Genomic DNA, 18500 nt, shown 5'->3' with positions numbered 1-18500 from the left:
CAGACTCAGTCTTCCGTAATGAACTGAAGCTGCCGCATGTTAGCTCCTATGATGCCCCTGCCTGTGGCAGAGCTTTATAGGAATACATTGTAACTCTCATACACCCCAATGTTGGTGTATGAGAGAAGCAAAATGTAAATAAAAAAATGGAAACTATGAAAAAAAATACATGGGTATCGCCACATCCTAAAGCGCCCATACTTTTAAATTATTAAATATTTTTCAGATATGGAAAATGGAAAAACTGAAAAAAAAAGTCTAAATGGTTGATTAGCCATTTTTTTGTCTCTTCAACTCCCACAAAAAAATGTATAAAGTAAAATTAAATTAACAAAAAAAAAAGTGATAAAAAAAATAACCCAGAATGGTATGAATGAACAAACTACAGATCATCCCTCAAAAAATATGGGGATGAAAAGGAAAAAAACTTTTTTTTTTTCAAAGTTTAATTTTTCTGTATTGAAATGCAAGAAAAGCTATACATATGTGGTATCACCGTAATTGTACTGACCTGGAGAATGAAAGTAACAGGTCAGTTTTACTGTATAGGGAACACCGTAAAAACAAAACATAAAACTGTTGCGTAACTGTGTTATTTTTACAATTTCACCCCACATGGAATTTTTTTACATCTCCCCACTACATAGTTTGCAATATTAAATGGTGGAGTTAGAAAATGCATCTTGTCCAGCAAAAAACAAGCGATCATACAGCTATGTAAACATAAAAATAAAAAAGTCCTGGAAAGGCAGGGAGTAAAAAACGAAAATACAAAAAACCCTCCGGGGCTGCAAGGTTTAAAATATAGGTCATGAAAATAATACATGTCTTCCTAAACAGGATTTATCAGATGTTTTATAGAAGCCGTTATGTGACATCAATTAAGCTTTTATATCCAAATATACAACCTGAAATGAAAACAATGTCTATGACCCAGTGATATATTGTTTCCTTATATTGTGGCCATATGGCTTCTCTCTTGTGTGACTTCACTAATGACCCCTAATTATGGCTTTAGAAACAAAACATTTTTTCTCATTCTGATCGCAGCTTCTCTCATGTGTGATTCCTCTTATGTTTTAGAAGGCTTGATATATCTGAAAAACGTTTCCCACATTCTGAACATGAATATGGTTTCTCTCCTGTGTGACTTCTCTCATGTTTAACAAGATTTGATTTCCTTGTGAAACATTTCCCACATTCTGAACATGTATATGCTTTCTCTCCTGTGTGACGTCTTTCATGTTTAACAAGATTTGATTTCTCTGTAAAACATTTCCCACATTCTAAACATGAATATGGCTTTTCCCCAGTGTGAATTCTCCCATGTATAACAAGATTGGATTTCTGTGTGAAACATTTCCCACATTCTAAACATGAAAATAGCTTCTCTCCTGTGTGAATTCTCTCATGTAAAACAAGATGTGATTTTTGTCTAAAACATTTCCCACATTCTGAACATGAATATGCTTTCTCTCCTGTGTGACATCTCTTATGTCTAACAAGATTTGATTTTCGTGTGAAACATTTCTCACATTCTGAACATGTATATGCTTTCTCTCCTTTGTGACATCTCTGATGTTTAACAAGATTGGATTTCTCTGTAAAACATTTCCCACATTCTGAACATGAATACGGCTTTCCCCCAGTGTGAATTCTCTCATGCTTAACAAGATTTGATTTCTGTGTGAAACATTTCCCACATTCTGAACATGAATACATTTTCTCTCCTTTGTGACGTCTTCGGTGTGTAGAAAGTCCTGAGCTGTTTGTGGATTCTTTACCACAATGAAACCTTTTAATCCTTTTCTGACTTGTACTTGCAGTAACAATCTGTAATTGGTCAGAAGAAGGTTCCTCATAATTAGGAGGATTATATGACAGATCTGTACTGTGAAGTCCTGGATATACATTAAGGGTAATGAGGTTTTCTCCTGAAGAGCGCTGCAGGATATCTTCATCTAGTGGTAACATGACATTTTCACATTTCTTACTGGGATTTTCTGTTAAGATGAAAATGAAAATTTGTTTTAAAGTTTTTTTTCTGCAAACTACAGAGTAGACAAACGTATAACATTCCAATTAGGCTGGAAGTTGATCCAATAGGAAGGAGAAGTGTTCATTCATTTGGAATCCATTCCTGACTTTGGCCAAAAAAAACTGCACTTGTGATCCCAGCCTTACAAAGCTTCTATAACTTCCTGACAAAGTCCAGGATTCTGGTTTACACCAGGTCATGACTTTTATTACACACAGTAAATAATGACTTAACAAAACTAAAAAATTTGAAAAGCCTGACCATGTCTGGAAACAATGGAGCATCGTAAGCCCCGCCCCTGCAGAACCTGCCTGTTGTTTCTATATGTGGAACCTTAACATCCCCCCTTTTTGGACAGATTATAAGAGCAGCACAGATCAGTCACTGGTTATCTACCAGCAAGTTCACACAGAGCAGATCAGCTGCAGACATTTCTGTGACTGTCCCGCTGCCCTGAATGTGGCTTGTAATAATCCATGCACCTGCTGCAGAAACAACCCAATACATGGAAATGTCTACAATAAATGTGCCCTGTGTGAACACGCTCTAATGCAGCTGGAACATTCTGGGACATGCAGTTATTGCTAGAAGTCACACGTTCAGTCTGAAGGGGATAAGCAGATAATCGCTTAAGTGATGGACAACATGGTCACATTTAGCAATTTAAAGCCGATGCCAGACAAGAATTTTAATACAATTTTTTTTACATTTTATTGAGACACCAATGACTTAGGCTACTTTCACACTAGCATTTTGTCTTTCCGTTTGTGAGATCCGTCATCGGCTCTCACAAGCTGTCCAAAACGGATCGGTTTTGTCCTAATGCATTCTGAATAGAAAAGGATCCGCTATAAGAGGCAGGTGCTCCTCCATTACATGTCACTGCACACACGTGTATACACTGCACATGACGGGTCCTACCTTGTGATATAAGAGGCTGGTGCTCCTCCATTACACGTCACTGCACACACGTGTATACACTGCACATGACGGCTCTTACCTTGTGATATAAGAGGCTGGTGCTCCTCCATTACATGTCACTGCACACACGTGTACACACTGCACATGACGGCTCTTACCCTGTGATATAAGAGGCTGGTACTCCTCCATTACATGTCACTGCACACACGTGTATACACTGCACATGACGGCTCTTACCTTGTGATATAAGAGGCTGGTGCTCCTCCATTACATGTCACTGCACACACGTGTATACACTGCACATGACGGCTCTTACCTTGTGATATAAGAGGCTGGTGCTCCTCCATTACATGTCACTGCACACACGTGTATACACTGCACATGACGGCTCTTACCTTGTGATATAAGAGGCTGGTGCTCCTCCATTACATATCACTGCATATACGTGTATACACTGCACATGACGGCTCTTACCCTGTGATATAAGAGGCTGGTGCTCCTCCATCATGGCCTCCTTGTACAGACCCTTGTGTCCTTCTATATACTCCCACTCCTCCATGGAGAAATAGACAGTGACGTCCTGACACCTTATAGGAACCTGACAACACAATGACACTGTCATCACCCAGACCCCTCCAGTGCTGTTACTGGAGAATTTCCCAGCATTCCCAGCAGTGTCACCTCTCCAGTCAGCAGCTCCATCATCTTGTGGGTGAGTTCTAGGATCTTCTGCTCATGTATCAGGGGGTGAGGGGGAGGCTCTGTGATGGGGTGAGGGGTCCTGCTCCGCCCTCCTGACTCCTGGAGATGGATGATGGGAGTCACACAGTCCCCCGATGTCTTCTTCACTATTGTGTACTCCTGTGGATGGAGAGAGACACTTAGGGAATAAACCCTTCAAGGGCCATGTGCTCTCCCGGCCCTCTCCTCCTGGGTACAACGTGCCTACTTACCTTCTCATGGCTCCTACAACATGACTATTGGTCACATGACACATCACTCACCATATTGGGCACTAATCTCCAGGAGCCTGGACTCTTCCTATCACTTCCTATGATAGATTCTCCTTCCCGATATCTGAATACAATATAGAGGAGAGAAATCTGGAAAAGTTTACCTCTCCACTCAGCAAGGAGATGATCTCCAAGGTGAGGTCTAATATTTTTCTGCTGATCTCCTTCCTGTCCATCCTTGGTGGTCATTCAGGAGAAGAGGAGAGAACTGGAGGAGCTGGAGGCTTCTAGTACTGCAGGCGCCTTTATGAGAAGAGGAGAGGAAATCATCCAGGGGACAAGACCAAATTAGTGATGAGCAGCAAGGGCAATATTCAAATTCTAGATATTTCGCAAATATTTTGTAGAATATTCATCATATATTCGCGAATTCGAGATTGTATTCTTGATTGTGAAAATCGGCAATGTGCAATTTGCATAATGTGCACGAAATACTGGCGTGGGTCACTTATGCTACATTTTTCAAGCTGGTATAAATTTTCCTGAGACTGGAGAAAATGGTTGGTATGGCAGAACATCAGAATAGCTTGTGCAACTTGTGACATTACAGCACTATGTCTGTAGTATGGATGTATGGAAAGCATAACTTATTACACTGCCTAGGAGCCTGCACTAGAACCTAGCAGCCACACTATAGATCAATCTAACCTACACTGACTATCTCCCCCTAACTATCTGAATTATATATATATATATATATATATATATATATATATAAACAGTGAACTGTCTAATTGTTAAATATGTGATATATTATTAATTGATATTTAATATAAAGTATGTATTACATTACACACCATTTATAGTAAGACAGTTGGCAATGGGAGGTCTGTATGGGAACGTCAAGAACTATATTTGAAGTCTACCATATATGACAATGTATAAGTCCATACATTAGTAAAGACACGCCTGTATCTATGGTATAACTGACTGACAGGGACATACAAGGGGGGGGGGAGTCTTCTTACACTCACTCTCAAGTCTGTTGGGGGTTGTTGTTTGCTGGCTAGAGATGAAGACACATGATGGCTGAGAAGGAAGCATCTATCCTTCAACAATGATACTTCAAGGACTTTCAACATTCAGCCATGGACAATTAGACTAAGAATTTTCCTAAACTATTTCTGTAAGTAATCAACTCTTATGAAGACTGAAAATAAATCGCATTATTCATTTTTTATATAACTCTTGTTCAATCTTGGTGATGAGTCCTCCGGGTGTTCTTTACTCCAAATAAGCATACACTAGGTTTGGAGAGGATTACCAAATCAGGTTGATATATTTTTCATACATAAATATTTTTCATTTAGAGATATATTACAATCAGCGAGTTACCATACCGCATATTCAAAGCTTGAAGAGGGGGAAGAGTTAACTCAAAAATAATTATCAAGCTTTAATAAGTCGGAGAATCTAAGAAGAATCTTCTGAAGGAGGACAAGTGCCAGACATACCAATATGTGCTGATGACAGAAGCCCAACCTTGAATCTAATGAGGTTGTGAGTATGGCAATAATACATTCTATTGCTGATAAGAGTAGATTACAATTTACGTTTTTTCATAGTGAAAAGTATGATTTGCAGAAGATATGGTTTGATTTATATGCAGAATGTGAAAAGGAAAACAAGAAGATAGACTACTGTAAGCATATTTTAGTCAGAAAAGAGATAGAGAAAATAAGGAATATTTTTCCTTATGGTGAAGGTCTTTCACAAACTATTGACAGATAATTGTACTAGTGAAGTTCCAAACACAGATGCTTTGATCTGTAAAGATGCATCTACTGAGGGTGAAATCAGAAATAAAGTAGAGGAAAGTAAGAATAATGAGGATTTGAGAACTCAGCAGGATGAGATGAAACATATATGTATGATCTCTGCTGAAGGTGACCTTAATCTTATAGATGAGGAAGGGTCAGTACAACAAAAGAAGACATTGCAGATCTCTACTGAAGGTGACTTTGTCTAATGACACAATGTCTATACACCAGCAGACATTGCATATTAAAGAAGCTAGCTTACAATTCAAATTGCAGAAGCAATTAATGAAAATATGCAAAGAAATCCCCACATATGATGCAAACCTTCATGTGCGCAGGAATTCAGAGATTTTTGAGAGCCATGCAGACAGATTTGAATTATCAAATGAACAAAGGAATCGATTATTTAGATTGTGGCTTCCTGTGAATTTTTCTAGGAGTCTAGCAATGAAACAGGTTGATGATAATGATTCAAAAGAATGGATTTTTCATAATGATGTACAAAGGTTATAAGAGCTGATTTGGTGCACTAGAAGTGACAGCATGCACACATATGAAATTCTAAAGGAATAAAAAATTGGCAGAAAGGAATCCACATTTCGATTTATGTCTATGTTTGAACAGACATACAAAATGGTTAATGAGAATGCCAAACTTTCACATGTTTGTAAGAAAGTTCAAATTTTTAGAGCCTTCTATATTAGTGTTGGCATCACAGAAACAAACATTATTTCAGGCTGCAAAGTTTCTGGACATTATGAGTAAAACCATGAAGCAGTCTCCGTCACATACAAAGGCAGATATAACAATAGACAAAATCCAGCCTAAAAAGACTAAAATATCATATATATGTAAAAGAAGCAAAGATAATCTTTATGAGGAATGCAGAAAATTACATGTAATGTCTAGACCCTATCATATGATAAAATCAGTCACACGCACAAATCCATAGACACCAATTGTCATTGAACAGATTTCTGAGGTAGATATAAATAGACCGACTTCAGAGAAGGATCTACAGAGGGACAAATCTCTGATTTCTAAGGCAGAAACCAGTCTAGAGGACAAAGGTATAGACATTCAGAACCAGATGGGTTTTAAATGTGATTATTCTGTTATTATTGATGAAAAACGTAAGAAAAAGCAAGGATTTCTTAAATGAACTAAAAGATTTAGAAATTTCGAAACCAGTCATATTGAGCAGGATAATCAGGTATCTCATCAACAGAGAAGTTATGAGAATAGGGTTAAGTATCGGCTAGAAATAAGTCTATTGAGGACAGACATATTGGTAATGGTTTTGGCCTGGATGAGGATAAGATTTATTTTTTTCCATTAAAGTTAGCTAAATAAAAGTTCTGATTAATTATAAAACAATGTGTGGCATAATATAAGTATATACAGAGACATGTGATACCTCTTGTAAGATCAGCACATTGTAGGATAAACCATGTATTTAGATTATGGTTCCATCCTCTCTTTTGTATTTTTGTACAAGGACGTGTAGAGTTTGAGCATGCCTGGTATAGACAGAAGCTATAATTGTAAAAGTAACAGGATCCTATTCTCATATGTCTTAAGTCTACAGACTGTGACAGGACCAGGGGCAAAGTGGTAGAAGGAGTCTACATTTCACCTAGGTTCCTGTCCTATACGTTCTAAAAAGCAGCCAGGGAATGGACAGCAAGGAAAACTAGGTTTTCTCTTTGTAAGGGTTTTGTTAAAAAAAACCTGGTTAGAAGGGCCTGGCTGGTTGGAGCAGGGAGAGTTGGGTGGGTCCCTGCTCCAGGTATTCAGGGTAACCTTGGAACCTGGGTGTGCTATAAAAGGGCAAACAGCTCACTAGCTGAGGTCTCTGCTCCTGGGAAGAACCCTGCTGTGTGAGTAAAAACAACTGTGTGTTTTGTTGATGGAGCTGGGCACAAGGCTCAGTTTCATGTAGTTAGGGACTACTGCCTGTTTAGACGTAGTGGCCAGATGGCCAGGTATTTCATTTGTTTTGAACTGTTTCTGTTTAATACTTTTTTTCTGCAAAAGTCAATAAAACTGGCTAAGGCCAGTTGCACCATACTTGCCTGGACCTGATTGTGTTTTATGTGCCTATAGCGCCCGTCTATCCCAGGAGACGGTGGTCCTGTGAGCTAATCCCGTTACAAGACATTTCGCTCTAAATCATAGGAGGGCAGAGAATAGAAGAATACGATTTTTGTATATTCTTTGTACAGATAATATTTCTGGGAAATATGATGAAATCTGTTGTATTTAATATTTTTTTTATATTTTTCCAGTAGAAATTTTCTTAAGAAGCAGCATTTGACCGAAATGAGCAAAATCTTCCTTCCATAACAATTTTCTCCACAGTACTAAATACGTTTCATAATCGCATGGAATGTCTAGTATTGAAACTATTAATCTATGTAACAATGTTAGACTAACAGAATAATACTAAATGTAAGATATTAAAGATGTAACTTACTTTTGGAAAAGCATGAAGTCTTGTGTGCAGCCATGGTGAGGAAACGCATGTGTGTGGTCTGGGATTGATATGAAAACATGATAACATTTGTGTTGTCAAAGAAAAGGTTAATGGTATGGAAAGACCAGAATTCTAGAAATTCAAAGTTCTTAAGTTTATGCAAAATACTAAATAGTTTTTTATTTGTGGTCCACAAATGAAGTATTTCAGGTTTATAACTGAAATTTCTTTTATAATGCGCATTACAAAATATACATACGTATGGGTTCTATTATATCATTGTATTAATTGAAGTTAATTGGCTATATGAGCATGAGTGATGTGAGAGTGATGTGAGCAGCTTCTGTGTTATGTGAGTATGTAAGAATGCTATTCTAAGACTGAACATAAAATAGGAGTTAGAAAGGAATAAATTATTAGTTAACCCCTTAGGGACACAGCCTTTTTACACCTTAGGACCAGGCCATTTTTTGCAAATCTGACCAGTGTCACTTTAAGTGATGATAACTTTAAAACACTTTGACTTATCCAGGCCATTCTGAGATTGTTTTTTCGTCACATATTGTACTTCATGACACTGGTAAAAAAAAGTAAAAAAAAATAATTTTTTTTTGCATAAAAAAATGTCAAATTTACCAAAAATTGGGAAAAATTAGCCAATTTCAAAGTTTCAGTTTCTCTACTTCTGTAATACATAGTAATACCCCTAAAAATTGTGATGACTTTACATTCCCCATATGTCTACTTCATGTTTGAATTATTTTGGGAATGTTACAAGGCTTAGAAGTTTAGAAGCAAATCTTGAAATTTTTCTGAAATTTACAAAAACCAAATTTTTTAGGGACCACTACAGCTCTGAAGTCACTTTGCGAGGCTTACATAATAGAAACCACACAAAAATGACCCCATTCTATAAACTACACCCCTCAAGGTATTCAAAACTGATTTTACAAACTTTGTTAACCCTTTAGGTGTTACACAAGAGTTATTGGCAAATGAGGATGAAATTTGAGAATTTCATTTTATTGCCTAATTTTCCATTTTAACCAATTTTTTCCACTAACAAAGCAAGGGTTAACAGCCAAACAAGACTGTATCTTTATTTCCCTGACTCTGCCGTTTATAGAAACACCCCATATGTGGCCATAAACTACTGTACGGCCACACAGCGGGGCGTAGAGGGAAAGGTGCGCCGTTTGGTTTTTGGAAGGCAGGTTTTGCTGGACTGGTTTTTTGACACCATGTCCCATTTGAAGCCCCCTGATGCACCCCTAGAGTAGAAACTCCATAAAAGTGACCCCATCTAAGAAACTACACCCCTCAAGGTATTAAAAACTGATTTTACAAACTTTGTTAACCCTTTAGGTGTTGCACAAGAGTTATTGGCAAATGGGGATGAAATTTGAGAATTTAATTTTTTTGCCTAATTTTCCATTTTAACCCATTTTTTCCACTAACAAAGCAAGGGTTAACAGCCAAACAAGACTGTATCTTTATTGCCCTGACTCTGCCGTTTACAGAAACACCCCATATGTGGCCGTAAACTACTGTACGGCCACACAGCGGGGCGTAGAGTGAAAGGTGCGCCGTTTGGTTTTTGGAAGGCATGTTTTGCTGGACTGGTTTTTTGACACCATGTCCCATTTGAAGCCCCCCTGATGCACCCCTAGAGTAGAAACTCCATAAAAGTTACCCCATCTAAGAAACTACACCCCTCAAGGTATACAAAACTGATTTTACAAACTTTGTTAACCCTTTAGGTGTTGCACAAGATTTAATGGAAAATAGAGATACAATTTCAAAATTTAACTTTTTTGACAGATTTTCCATTTTAATATTTTTTTTCCAGTTACAAAGCAAGGGTTAACAGCCAAACAAAACTCATTATTTATGGCCCTGATTCTGTAGTTTACAGAAACACCCCATATGTGGTCGTAAACTGCTGCACGGGCACACTGCAGGGCGCAGAAGGAAAGGAACGCCATACGGTTTTTGGAAGGCAGATTTTGCTGGACTGTTTTTTTTACACCATGTCCCATTTGAAGCCCCCCTGATGCACCCCTAGAGTAGAAACTCCAAAAAAGTGACCCCATTTTAGAAACTACGGGATAGGGTGGCAGTTTTGTTGGTACAAGTTTAGGGTACATATGATTTTTGGTTGCTCTATATTACACTTTTTGTGAGGCAAGGTAACAAGAAATTGCTTTTTTGGCACCGTTTTTTTTTTTTGTTATTTACACCATTCATCTGACAGGTTAGATCATGTGGTAATTTTATAGAGCAGGTTGTCACGGACGCGGTGATACCCAATATGTATACAATTTTTTTTATTTATGTACGTTTTACACAATAATTTCATTTTTAAAACAAAAAAAATGTTTTAGTGTCTCCATAGTCTAAGAGCCATAGTTTTTTCAATTTTTGGGCGATTATCTTAAGTAGGGTCTAATTTTTTGTGGTGACGGTTTGAGATGACGGTTTGATTGGCACTATTTTGGGGTGCACATGACATTTTGATTGCTTGCTATTACACTTTTTGTGACGGAAGATGACAAAAAATGGCATTTTTTACACCGTTTTTATTTTTATTTTTTTACGGTGGTCATCTGAGGGGTTAGGTCATGTGATATTTTTATAGAGCCGGTCAATACGGACGCGGCGATACCTAATATGTATCCTTTTTTTATATTTATGTAAGTTTTACACAATGATTTCATTTTTGAAACAAAAGAAATCATGTTTTAGTGTTTCCATAGTCTAAGAGCCATAACTTTTTCAGTTTTTGGGCGATTATCTTGGGTAGGGTATGATTTTTGCGGGATGAGATAACGGTTTGATTGTTACAATTTTGGCGTAGATGCGACTTTTTTGATCACTTTTATTACCTTTTTTGGGAAGTAAGGTGGGCAAAATTCCAATTTCATCATAGTTTTTAATTTTTTATTTTTATGGCGTTCATCGTTCGGGTAAAGTAACATTACCGTTTTATAGATCAGGTCGTTACGGACGCGGCGATACCAAACATGTGTAGGGAATTTTATTTTTTTCATTTTTAATCAGTGATAAATGTGTTTTTTGATTTTTACTTTATTTTCACTTTTTTCACTTTTTTTTTGACCCAGACCCACTTGGTTCTTGAAGATCCAGTGGGTCTGATGTCTGCATAATACAGTACAGTACAATATATATTGTACTGTACTGTATTTTACTTACACTTTGTCTGAACAGATCTATGCTTTCAGCACAGATCTGTTCAGAACCATGGACAGCAGGACGCCTGAGAAGGCGTCCTGTTGCCATGGGAACCTTCCCCGTCTGCTCAGTAGTGTTCAGAACTGCGCAGACGGGGAAGGGTAAGGACGGGGCTTGGGGGGCTGCCTGGAAGCTCTCTCCCTCTCCATTCGGGGGACTGCAAAGGCACAGCAGCCCCCCGATCGGAGAGGGAGGGAGCTCCCTGAGCTGTTAACCTTTTCCATACAGCGGTCCGTACGGACCGCTGTATGGAAAGGGTTAAACGGCTGACATCGCATCACCGATGTCAGCCGTTTATACCAGGGTGCCAGCAATGTGCTGGCACCCTGGTATACCCACTAGACGCCAACGATTACGCAATGGGAGGCGGGCGGGGGATCGCGATCCCGCCTACCGCACCGCCCGCCTCCCGCACCGCCCGCACCGCCCGCAACCCTCCCCCTGCACCTCCCACCGTGCTCAAATAACTCAGGGGTGCAGGGGGGAGGGATACTGGACAAAATTTTGAATCCTAAAGTTTCTGATCCCCGCGGTCAGGGACCGCGGGGATCATAAACTGCAGAAATCGCAGCAAACCGCAGGTCTGAATTGACCTGCGGTTTGCCGCGATTGCTGACATGGGGGGGTCACGGGACCCCCCCCGCGCATTTAGCCTAGGTGCCTGCTCAATGATTTGAGCAGGCACCGGGTTCCGATCACTGCCAGCCGCACGGCAGTGATCGAAAATGCACAGGGCGTACCTGTACGCCCTGTGTCCTTAAGGGGTTAAAGATGCTCATATTATTTATAATGACTTGTCAGATATATTGTAGGATTATACTACATATTTCATTATTTGTGTTGACAATTATATATCTAACATTTATACTAGAAATTAGATAAAGGAAATGTGTCTAAATTGTGTTAAGAATAAGGATAATTTTGATGCCTTATAATAGTAATGTGACACATGTCCAAGAAGACACTTGATCCTATTGTTACAGGTTAAATTTTCTATAACATTATAAGTTACAGGATATTAAGTTAAATATTTGATGATCTAGTATATAGAATGATAAAGATGCATAGGTAAATTGTTTTATTTAATTTACATATGTTTCATGGTAATATTTTTATGGGATTTACTTTCTATAAGATCGTTTGTTTTATTTTGGTTTTCAAAAGTGTTTTTTATTTATTTATTTATTTATACTGATGATTTATTATTGATATTACACAACTATATCCTTATAAACAGGAAAATGTTATATATTGGTAGTAATCTATTGGTCTTAATGTGAATGAATGATTATATATATAGCCTCAAACTGAACATTTGTAAGGTTTTCAAGATTCCTACTTTATGGTGAAGCACTCGTGTTTTGTTTACACAGGAGTGATGGTCACAGACAGTCGAGGGAGACTTATGTCTCAAGAGTTAAAGTCTAAGGCGTCTTTCACACAATAAATGCATTGCACCCGCACTGAATCCGGACCCCTTCATTTCTATGGAGCTGTGCACATGAGCGGTGATTTTCATGCATCACTTGTGCGTTGCGTGAAAATCGCAGCATGCTCTATATTGTGCGTTTTTCACGTAACGCAGGCCCCATAGAAGTGAATAGGGCTGCGTGAAAATCGCAAGCGTTCGCAAGCAAGTGCGGATGCAGTGCGATTTTCACGCATGGTTGCTAGGAGATGATCGGGATGGGGACCTGATCAATATTATTTTCCCTTATAACATGGTTATAAGGGAAAATAATAGCATTCTTAGTACAGAATGCGTAGCACAATAGGGCTGGAGGGGTTAAAAAAAAATTATAATAATTTAACTCGCCTTAATCCACTTGTTCGCGCAGCCCGGCTTCTCTTCTGTCTTCTTCTTTGCTGTGCAGGGGGAAAAGGACCTGTGGTGACGTCACTACGCTCATCACATGGTCCGTCACATGATCCATCACCATGGTAAAAGATCATGTGATGAGCGCAGTGACGTCATCAAAAGTCCTTTACCCAGGTCCTGAAGACAGAAGAGAAGCCGACTGCGCGAACAAGTGGATTAAGGTGAGTTAAATTTTTATTTATTTATTTTTAACCCCTCCAGCGCTATTGTACTATGCATTCTGTATTAAGAATGCTATTATTTTCCCTTATAACCATGTTATAGGGGAAAATAATACAATCTACACAACACCGATCCCAAACCTGAACTTCTGTGAAGAAGTTCGGGTTTGGGTACCAAACATGCCGATTTTAATGCATTTTGCACGCGCGTGGAAAAATTGCGCATTTTCCCGTGACGCACCCGCATCTTATCCGGCCCAAAACCATGACGCCCGTGTGAAAGAGGCCTAAGGACAATAGTCAAATTTAGTTAATTTGAGTCAATAAGTATTGGTATATGGAAGAAAGTATTGAAATACAAGGGTATAATGAAATATTATGTAGTTATCAATTACACATTGAATCATCTAATCAGGATATGTGAGTATGACATGCATGAACTACATGGTGATCATGGAGGTTCTGTAAATGTTATTTGGGATATTGTATTCTAGAGAGGTTCCAAATATAAAAGGAGTTCATTCTGGATCAGTGATAGGAATTGAAACTCATAAATGGTCATTTAAATATAAAGGTCAACTATATTGGAAAGCACTTCAGCTCCAGGGATTCTGTTCATACATATTTGTTGCTTTCCTAAACAAAGGTTTATATTCGCAGTTATATTTTAAGGAAGAAGAATACAATGATAGTTAATAGAGTAATATGTCCCATCTCATGCAGAATATTACTTTATTAAAAAAGGTGAAGATTTGGTTTTATTGTAGAAAGAAATATTTTGTGTGGTCAATTAAATCAATATAATTTTTATTTATAAAAATTCCACAAAGATACACAACGATATACGACTGAAGGGATAAAGATAAAAAGGCTGCACTTACATAAAGGATTTTGTATTAGGATAATATTTTCAATAATATATAAACATTATGTTGAAATATAATATGGTAATAAATGAATGGTACGGTACACTGTGATACTATAGGCTAGGTATGATCACCAACTTTGGTGTAGTAATAGGAAAGAAGAAGAAGACTAAAGTCAACAGGAAATGTAAAGTTTTCTAGAGACTGTGATATTCATGAAGTCTATAAACATAAAGACTGATGAGCACAGAGTCCCAGGGAAAGACTTGGAGGTAAACAAATCTGTGTTATATTCCGGGAAAGATGTGAAGATAAGGGGGCACCGGAGAGTGACCCAAGACAAGGGTGAAGATAGGGGGCGCTGGAGAGTGACCCAAGACAAGGGTGAAGATAGGGGGCGCTGGAGAGTGACCCAAGACAAGGGTGAAGATAGGGGGCGCTGGAGAGTTACCCAAGACAAAGGTGAAGATAGGGGGCGCTGGAGAGTGACCCAAGACAAGGGTGAAGATAGGGGGCGCTGGAGAGTGACCCAAGACAAGGGTGAAGATAGGGGGCGCTGGAGAGTTACCCAAGACAAAGGTGAAGATAGGGGGCGCTGGAGAGTGACCAAAGACAAGGGTGAAGATAGGGGGCGCTGGAGAGTGACCCAAGACAAAGGTGAAGATAGGGGGCGCTAGAGAGTGACCAAAGACAAGGGTGAAGATAGGGTGCGCTGGAGAGTGACCCAAGACAAGGGTGAAGATAGGGGGCGCTGGAGAGTGACCCAAGACACGGGTGAAGATAGGGGGCGCTGGAGAGTGACCCAAGACAAGGGTGAAGATAGGGGGCGCTGGAGAGTGACCCAAGACAAGGGTGAAGATAGGGGGCGCTGGAGAGTGACCCAAGACAAGGGTGAAGATAGGGGACGCTGGAGAATGACCCAAGACAAGGGTGAAGATAGGGGGCGCTGGAGAGTGACCCAAGACAAGGGTGAAGATAGGGGGCGCTGGAGAGTGACCCAAGACAAGGGTGAAGATAGGGGGCGCTGGAGAGTGACCCAAGACAAGGGTGAAGATAGGGGGCGCTGGAGAGTGACCCAAGACAAGGGTGAAGATAGGGGGCGCTGGAGAGTGACCCAAGACAAGGGTGAAGATAGGGGGCGCTGGAGAGTGACCCAAGACAAGGGTGAAGATAGGGGGCGCTGGAGAGTGACCCAAGACAAGGGTGAAGATAGGGGGCGCTGGAGAGTGACCCAAGACAAGGGTGAAGAGCACCTGAAGCACACCTGTCCATAGACAACTCCAGGTAAAGTTAATAAAAAGAAAGTTCGGTCCACACAGAAAGGAGGTCTGTGACAGAAGGGCTGGCATCCAAAATGGAGATAGGAAAAAAACGGACGCACGGATGACAATCTTGTTTGTTTTTTCACGGTCCCATTGACTTGAATGAATCCGCAAACCATTTTCCGTGAAAAAAATTGGACAGATTATATTTTTTTGACGGACTGGAATCACGGACGCGGATGACAAACGGTGCATTAGCCGAGTTTTCAACGGACCCATTGAAAGTCAATGAGTCTGCAGAAAATCACAAAAAACGGAACAACGGACACGGAATAAAACAACGGTCGTGTGCATGAGGCCTTAAGCTAAAAGCTTTGTTAAGGACTACATTCATTTTACTTGATTGACAACAATCCTGCTGAGAGCGTGACAGTCCTCATATGGGGCTGAACGGACAGTTACTCTAAATGCCTTATAATGTTCTACCTGACAAAGAAGAGGTCACAGCTGTTCACAGACGCTTCTGAAGAAGACCAAGGAATTCCTGGTATGCAAGAATCTGTGTCCAGGAAAGCTGTGTCACCACAAATAGTATAAGGTGATACATCTTGTACATGAACCTCATTGGAAAATATGATACAATTCAATTTAAAGGGGTTCTGCAGTTTGTTTAAACTGGATAGATGGATAGATCATCATCTGACGGGCGGGGGTCCGACACCCGGGACCCCCGCCGATCAGCTGTTTGGGAAGGCAGCGGCGCTCCAGTAGTGCCGCGGCCTTCTTACTGTTTACCGCTGGTCCAGTGACGTCACGACTTGTATCAATCACCTGGGCGGGGCTAAGCTCTGTTCACTTGAATGGAGCTTAGCCCCGCCCAGGCCAGTTGATACTAGTCGTGACGTCAGTGGGCCTGCGGTAAACAGTGAGAAGGCCGCGGTGCTGCTGGAGCGCCGCTGCCTTCCCAAACAGAAAGAGATGCCTAATAAGATAGTAGATTAGTTCCTAAATGCATTTAATTGGTATTCAGTCACAGTTTACCACAGGTTCAGTAAATATTGTTATTGTGTCAAATAAATAATTAGAGGACAATTAATTAATTTATAAAGATGAATGAAGAGTCCAAGAAAATTGTAAAATTTGATGTTGTGGGTTCGAAAAGATTATCTCTCCCTCAAGAGCGGGAAGTGTTAAATAATATGTGATATAATATTAATTGGTATTTAATATAAAGTATGTATTACATTACACACCATTTATAGTGAGACACGTGGCAATGGGAGGTCTGAATGGGAACGTCAAGGACTATATTTGAAGTCTCCATATATGACAATGTATAAGTCCATACATTAGTAAAGACACGCCTGTATCTATGGTAGAACTGACTGGGACAGACAAGGGGGGGGGGCTTCTTACACTCACTCAAGTCTGTTGGGGGTTGTTGTTGCTGGCTAGAAATGAAGACTGAGAAGAGGATTCCTGACCTTCAACAATGATACCTCAAGGACAATAGACTAAGACTTTTCCTAAACAATTTCTGTAAATAATCAACTCTTATGAAGACTGAAAAAAAATCACACTATTCATTGTTTTTTATATAACTTTCTGAATCCTGGTGATGAGTCCTCAAGGTGTTCTTCACTCCAACTAAGCCGAATCAGGTTGATATATTTTTCATACATATTTTACATTTAGAGGCATATTACACTAATGTAATAACACGGAGCACAGCGAGGACGCGGCCGTCTCTTTCATAACTGCAATAAACTATAGAAAATGGCTGCCGGGGAGGTTGTTGTATCGTGAGATGGAGGCAACTTTTCTATTGGTTGCTAGGGATGTGGCTAAGCTGTGACAAAGCCTTCCCATTGGCCCACAAGCAAGAAGAAAGGAGCCATGATACCTGATGTTTACTGTGTTAAAATATATATAATAATGAATATTCGTAATTACGAATATATAGCACTATATTTTAAATATTTGCGAATTCTCAAAATGCCGATATTCGCGATAAAAATTCGCAATACGAATATTCACACTCAACACTAAACCAGATGTCACCTCCAGAACCGCACTTCCTGAGCCTGGAGGGGCCCCGCTTCTCAGAGCCCCCACCACATGGATTCCAGGGGCCCCAACATGGAGATCTCTGGTGGCTCCACAGGAGATGAATGTCTGATAGATGCAGGTCCCACCTCTGGGCTGTGCTCAGCTGTGTCCAGAACTCCTAGAGAAGAGACTGGAGAGAGCTGAGCTCAGGCCGGGCCCCGCTCCATTCATTCTCCTCCTGGAGGCAGGGGCCCCTCACCAGGACAGTCAGGGGCCAGCGAATGATAACAACCCCCACTATCCCCACTACTCCTCCCCCATCATACTAAGCTGAGGAGCAGAGAAGGATTCCTTGTGTGTAATGGAGGAGAATCTCCAGGTGACATGTCTGAGCTCTCCACCACACTGTCTCCTCACAGCTCATCTTACCTGCAGGCTGGAGGAATGGCTGATACCAGAGAGAACAAGAGCCCTGACTACCGACCAGGACCTGCCCAGTATCTGCTGCACTGCCAGAGCTGAAGGACCTGCGGTGACGTCACCGTCATGTGACCAGGGGGCGGGGCTCAGCAGTGGTGAGGAGAAGGACCTGGGGTGACGTTACTGTCATGTGATCAGTGCAGGGGGCGGGGCTCACCAGTGGAGAGGAGAAGAGGTGGGGAGGACCTATGATGATGTCACTGTCATGTGATTAATGCAGGGGGAGGGGCGGGGCTTAGCAGTGGGTATAGGAGGTGGTGAAGTACCTGTGATGATGTCACCATCATGTGATCAGTGAAGGGGCGGGGTCAGCTGTAGAGCAGAGATAAGGAGGAGGAGGAGC

The 18500-nt window shown here is 40.3% G+C and overlaps 1 protein-coding gene across 1 annotated transcript; it reads right to left on the bottom strand.

Annotated features, from left to right (window-relative positions):
- Window positions 1-837: 837 nt before the first annotated feature.
- On the bottom strand, window positions 838-3490 carry LOC122922873 (gastrula zinc finger protein XlCGF17.1-like). The gene is made up of 2 exons (XM_044273627.1): window positions 3434-3490; window positions 838-2003 (listed from the first exon to the last, which is right to left on the bottom strand). The coding sequence occupies exons 1-2, from the start codon at window positions 3465-3467 to the stop codon at window positions 1057-1059; spliced, it is 981 nt and encodes a 326-aa protein (XP_044129562.1). The 5' UTR covers window positions 3468-3490; the 3' UTR covers window positions 838-1056.
- Between the last annotated feature and the right edge of the window lie 15010 nt (window positions 3491-18500).

Source organism: Bufo gargarizans, unplaced genomic scaffold, assembly GCF_014858855.1.
Source record: "Bufo gargarizans isolate SCDJY-AF-19 unplaced genomic scaffold, ASM1485885v1 original_scaffold_1010_pilon, whole genome shotgun sequence".
Classification (NCBI taxonomy): domain Eukaryota; kingdom Metazoa; phylum Chordata; class Amphibia; order Anura; family Bufonidae; genus Bufo; species Bufo gargarizans.
This window is presented reverse-complemented; position numbering and strand designations above follow the sequence as displayed.